This window comes from Corvus brachyrhynchos, unplaced genomic scaffold, assembly GCF_000691975.1.
Source record: "Corvus brachyrhynchos isolate BGI_N302 unplaced genomic scaffold, ASM69197v1 scaffold130, whole genome shotgun sequence".
NCBI lineage: Eukaryota > Metazoa > Chordata > Aves > Passeriformes > Corvidae > Corvus > Corvus brachyrhynchos.
In genome coordinates, this window is record NW_008236193.1 from 1324270 (window position 1) to 1329066 (window position 4797).

At 58.8% G+C, this 4797-nt stretch overlaps 1 protein-coding gene across 1 annotated transcript in view; it reads right to left on the reverse strand.

Moving 5' to 3' along the window:
- Window positions 1-477: 477 nt before the first annotated feature.
- The window catches only part of LOC103620972 (KN motif and ankyrin repeat domain-containing protein 3), an 11591-nt gene continuing 7271 nt past the window's right edge, over window positions 478-4797 (reverse strand). Inside the window, exons 4-12 of the mRNA XM_008639721.2 lie at window positions 4575-4794; window positions 3951-4050; window positions 3613-3810; window positions 3004-3091; window positions 2450-2669; window positions 1972-2114; window positions 1555-1755; window positions 1372-1470; window positions 478-1193 (exon numbers count right to left, since the gene is read on the reverse strand). Coding sequence (XP_008637943.2) covers window positions 1137-1193; window positions 1372-1470; window positions 1555-1755; window positions 1972-2114; window positions 2450-2669; window positions 3004-3091; window positions 3613-3810; window positions 3951-4050; window positions 4575-4794 — 1326 coding nt within the window. The 3' untranslated portion in view covers window positions 478-1136. The remainder of the gene's footprint in view (window positions 1194-1371; window positions 1471-1554; window positions 1756-1971; window positions 2115-2449; window positions 2670-3003; window positions 3092-3612; window positions 3811-3950; window positions 4051-4574; window positions 4795-4797) is intronic.

Consider the following 4797-nt stretch of genomic DNA (forward strand, 5'->3'; position numbering starts at 1 on the left):
ATTACCTTTGTGAAGGGCTCAGAGCACAGCTGCCTTCCCATGCAAAACCCTTGTTTCTCCCGGTCCTCGTCCTTACCCTGTTCCCACCCTGCACGGCACTCACACACTTGCACAGACACGTGTTCTCTGACGTACATGTTCCCCTTTGCAGGCTCTACCTGTGTGCTCTGAGCTCTTCCAGCCCATGTGTTTTTCCTGGTGCTGCTGTCAGCTGCTCTCCTCCCTTTTGGGATGGGAAGTGGGCAGAGAGGGACTTGGCTGTGGGCTCTGGCTGTCTGCACAGCCTGTGGGACTGGTTAATTGGGGAAATGTTTAGGAGGTAATTGGTCTCTCTCCCTTGGGAGAAGGACCTGCTCCCCATGTGGGTTATCAGCTAGGCAGGCTTAGTTGCCAAATGCATCCTTGGCCCTCAGCCCCTTTTGTCACTTGGCTGCAACCAACCCCAACTGCTCAGAGGTTTTGCTCCCATTGAGCCAATCAAATCCCAAGTGATTTCATGTTGAACTTCATCCTTTGGCCAAGCAATACAATTTTTTTGCTTTGTGTGCATGTGCTAGAAAAGAAAAAAAATCTGATTTCAGCTAGGAAAGGAAATGCCAGAAAAGATGGGCAAGTATTTGAGTCTGGAAATGCTCCCAGCCCCTATCCAAGGCAGTATTCCCTCTCCCATTGCTGCACAGGACGTGCCTGCAGAGCACCACGTCCCTGCTGGGGCCAGGAGCCGTCACTTGGCCCTCCTGGCTCCATGTCACTGGCACTGGCTGCTGTCTCAGAGCTGCCAGAGAGCACAAACCAAGTGCTGTTTCTGCTGGGTTGTTTCTCTGCTGTTCCTCCTTGCAGAGGGCTCAGAGGTGGTGCAGCTCCGGTGGTCACGGCAGGGAGCAGAGGGGATGGGGTGGCTTCTGCTCCCCGTGTGTCCCACCCCGAGGTCACTTGGCTCCTGTCACTTGGTGCAGTGAGGTGGCTGCACATGGGCTGCATCCAGCGGAAGAGACGGGCAAGGGAGGCCCAGGGATGGCGCTTGTGATGGGACTGAAGCTGCAGGGAGCGGGTTGGCACAGAGGGGGTGGCAGGTGAGGGGATGTGAATCACAGCCCAGTGCTGATGGTGGCCCCTGGCTGGATCCCAAGGTCACTCTAATTTGGTTTCTTTGGACTCCCAGGGCTCTTTGTGGCTGTCGGTGACATCCCCTGCTGCAGAGAGAGTAGAGTCACCAGAGACCCCTCCAGTGACTCCAGGTCAGGGCCAGCAGGGCTGTTCTGAGCATGTAGCACCCAAAATGCTCTGCTCTTGCTCCTGCAGCCTTTTCCTGGAGACACTCATCTGTGTCACAGCCCTTTCCCCTCCCGTGGGGAGTGGTGTGGTACTCACAGGTGCCTGCGCCTTCGTGCCATTGAGGTGGGCGTAGAGGAGCGTGGCGATGTCACTGTGACCAGCCTCCAGCGCGATGGCAACAGCATTGTTACCATCCTAGAAAGTAAGGGAGAGCATGTAGAAAGGGGTTTAGGGACAGGACGTAGTGTGGGCTGCCCAGGCCCAGTGGCAGAGCCTTACACTGTCCACGATGGAGATGTTGCAGGTGGGCTGAGCCAGCAGCAGCTTCACGGTCTCCACGCGGCCGTGCTCGCAGGCGCACATCAGCGCAGTCGAGCCCTCCTCATCCTGCAGGTTCACGTCGGCCCCGCAGGCGAGCAGGGCTTCCACCATCTCCTGCCGGCCATGGCTGACGGCCAACATCAGCGCCGTCTGGCCAGCCTGCGAGGAAGGGACACTGCCAGGCCACCTCTGCCCCCACTGTGCTCCCCGCACCACAGGACCACTGCTGAGACAGCCCCGCTCCCTCCCTATGTGCCGACGCCTCTGGGTTTTGGAGCCATTGGCCTGCCCTTGGAAAAGCCGAGTGTGGCTCTGGCATCTGCTTGGGGGTGGGAGTTGAGGATCAGGATGTGGTGGCCCTCAGCCCGCACCAACCTGGCTGGCCTTGGCGTTGACGTTGCCCATGCTGAAGAGCCTCCTGACCACATTCATGTCCTCCTCCTGCTCAACAGCTGCCAGTGCTGCCAGCATGAGGGCGGTGTACCCAGCTTTGTTCTGGTGGTCCACGTTACAGATCCCTGTGGGGGTGGGGAGAGGGGCTCAGGATGCTGCAGGGCTGGTGGGAGACATGGACCAAGCCACGTGCCTAGCTCCCCCTCACAGTCCTGCCCAGGGTGCTGTGAGCCATCCCACAGGCACAGAACTGCTGATGGATCTCCCCCATCAAATCTGGGCTCCCAAACGGACTGGGGTGACTGCTTATCCCCACACCTATGAACAGACACAGCCTGGGGCAGCTCTTCTTGCCCCTCTACTGCCAGTGCCTTCCCCCTGTGCTGACATGGCCAGGCCATGACCTGGGGTACAGTGGGATGGTGGCCAGGGGATGTTTCTGGGGGTGGGGGGCACTGACCCGTATCCAGCAGCAGCCGCACGATGTGGAAGTTGGAGTGGGAGACACTGTAGTGCAGGGCCGTGTTGCCATTCCCGTCTGCCAGGTTCACCACGTGGGTCAGGAGAGCTGGTGAGACCTCGGCAAAGGCCAGGAGGTGGTTGGCAACTGTGTCAGGGACGGACGACTTTTGGCTGGACAGACGGAACCACTCCTGAAGGACCAGGCTGCTGCTGGCGAGCTGTGGGCAGAGAGGGGCTGAGCTCCCGCTAAGCCTCTGCAGGGCCTCGCACCCTGGCACGCACCCCTGCTGCCAGCCCGGGGCGGGGAGCAGAATCCCTGCTCCAGAGGGGGTGGGTGAAGGCAGGACCCTGAACTGCCCAAACCCATGCTGGGCATGGCCTGAACTGAGTCCACATGGGCTTTGCGGTATCTGGGACAAACCCTGGAGCAAAGGGCTGTATTTTGGGGGAAGGTGCTGAGCCAGGCTTTGCTGGTCCCTCTCTGGGTAGGGCCAGCCCTGGGGGATGTTGGCAGGGGCTGGGCAAGCCATCCCACCCCAGTGCTCCACTCACCACCTCTTTGCTCTTGGCAGCACCGGGGTGGCCCAGGTGGGTCTTGACGATGAGGCAGGCCTCCCTCATCCTGGGGCTTAGCTCGAACCTGTGGAGAGCATGAGGATGTCTGCAGTGTGGGGCTGCATCACCCCACCAAACCTGTGGAGCACCCTGACTTCCCCTGCAGAGCTCCCTAGTGCCTGTAACTCCACGAGGTCCCCAGAGTGCAACCTCCAGCCTGGTGGCTGCACCATTGCTGCTTCAGCCTCTGCAAACCTCCATAGAAAGGAGCCTTATATGGATGTGCTTGGGCACAATTCACCCATTCTTAGGCCACATTTTTTTTCCTTTTGTTGAAAAATGCTATTGAAGGCTGTTGGGTTTTTTTGTCCCCCTCTAAACTATCTTCTGCAGCAAAGGGGCATCTGGGGCCTCTCATTCTTTCCTTAGGAGACCCAAGAAACTGGAAGGATTGTTTTCTGCTGAATGGTCTCTGCAGGAGCTGAATGGGTTTTTCCCACCAATGGCACTGAAGCTGGGGCAGATGCCCCGAGCTGGCAGGGCCAGTGCCATGGCTCCCAGCTGCACAAGGCCCTGGAGCAGGGAGCCTTCCCCACTGGCACTTACTTTTCCTTCACCTCAGGGGGCTCCAGCAGGGTCACATCAGTCCCCTTGCACTCCAGCCTGGGCTCACACGTGCCTTCTCCGGCCTCCTCCTCTGAGGTTTCGGTGTCTCCCTGCTCCGAACTGTTGGAGCTGTTGGCCGAAGCCTTCTCAGAGGAGCTGTTGCCTTCTTCCTCCTCCTCACTGGATGTGCTTTCATACCTGCACAGAAGGAGGATGCTCAGTGGCAACACAGCACCAGCCTGGCCCCCTTCAGGCCCTGCCACTGGCCCCAGCCCAGGACAGGGATGCAGGGGACCAGGATTGGCTCACGGGGGTGGCAGGAGCCCCTGAGCACGTACTCCCCATTCAGCACGCCCACAAACTGCAGGCTCTTCTTGCTGCCCTCCGCCTCACTCCGGGGAGCACCATCCCGCTTCTTCATGATCGACTTCAGGGCTCCTACAGGAAAAGAGATGGATGTCAAGGGCCAGTGAGCAAGAATCATAGAATTTCAGAATCACAGAATGGTCTGGGTTAAAGGAGACCTTAAAGATCGTCTCATTCCAACTTCACTGCCATAGTCAGGGACACCTTCCACTAGACCAGGTTGCTCAGAGCTCCATCCAACCTGGCCTTAAACACTTCCAGGGATGGGGCATCCAGAACTTATCTAGGTAACCTGTGCCAGGGCCTCACCACTTCACAGTAAAGAATTTTGCGTAATATCTAACCTAAACCTGCTGTCGTTTTGAAACCATTCCCCCTTGTCCTGTCACTACATGCTCTTGTAAACAGTCTCTCCCTGGGGCTAGCCAAGCACCCCAAACCCCCTAGACCCCCGGGCAGGCATGAAAGGGACATGGGCAACTGCTGGGGCATGAGTAGAGTTGGCCCTGCAGGCATTGTCCCCGACAGGGCCAGCCTCTCTCTTCCTGCAGGAATATTCCAATCCAGACCCTGGCATCATTGCTGGTGACACTCACCGGCCACAGGGCTTGGGGCAGCTCCACTGTCCTGCACTGGGGATGGGTCCCAGTTGCTGTGTGTCGTCTCCAGCACAGCTGGCCCAGGGGCTTGGCTGTCTGGGCACATCCCCCCTGTTGCTCCTGCAGCCGGCACTGAGGGGCTGCTCAGGCTGTCACCCAGGCCAGGCTGCATCACACTGCCCGCACCAGGCTCCTTCTCCTCTCCTGCCAGGACACTGCT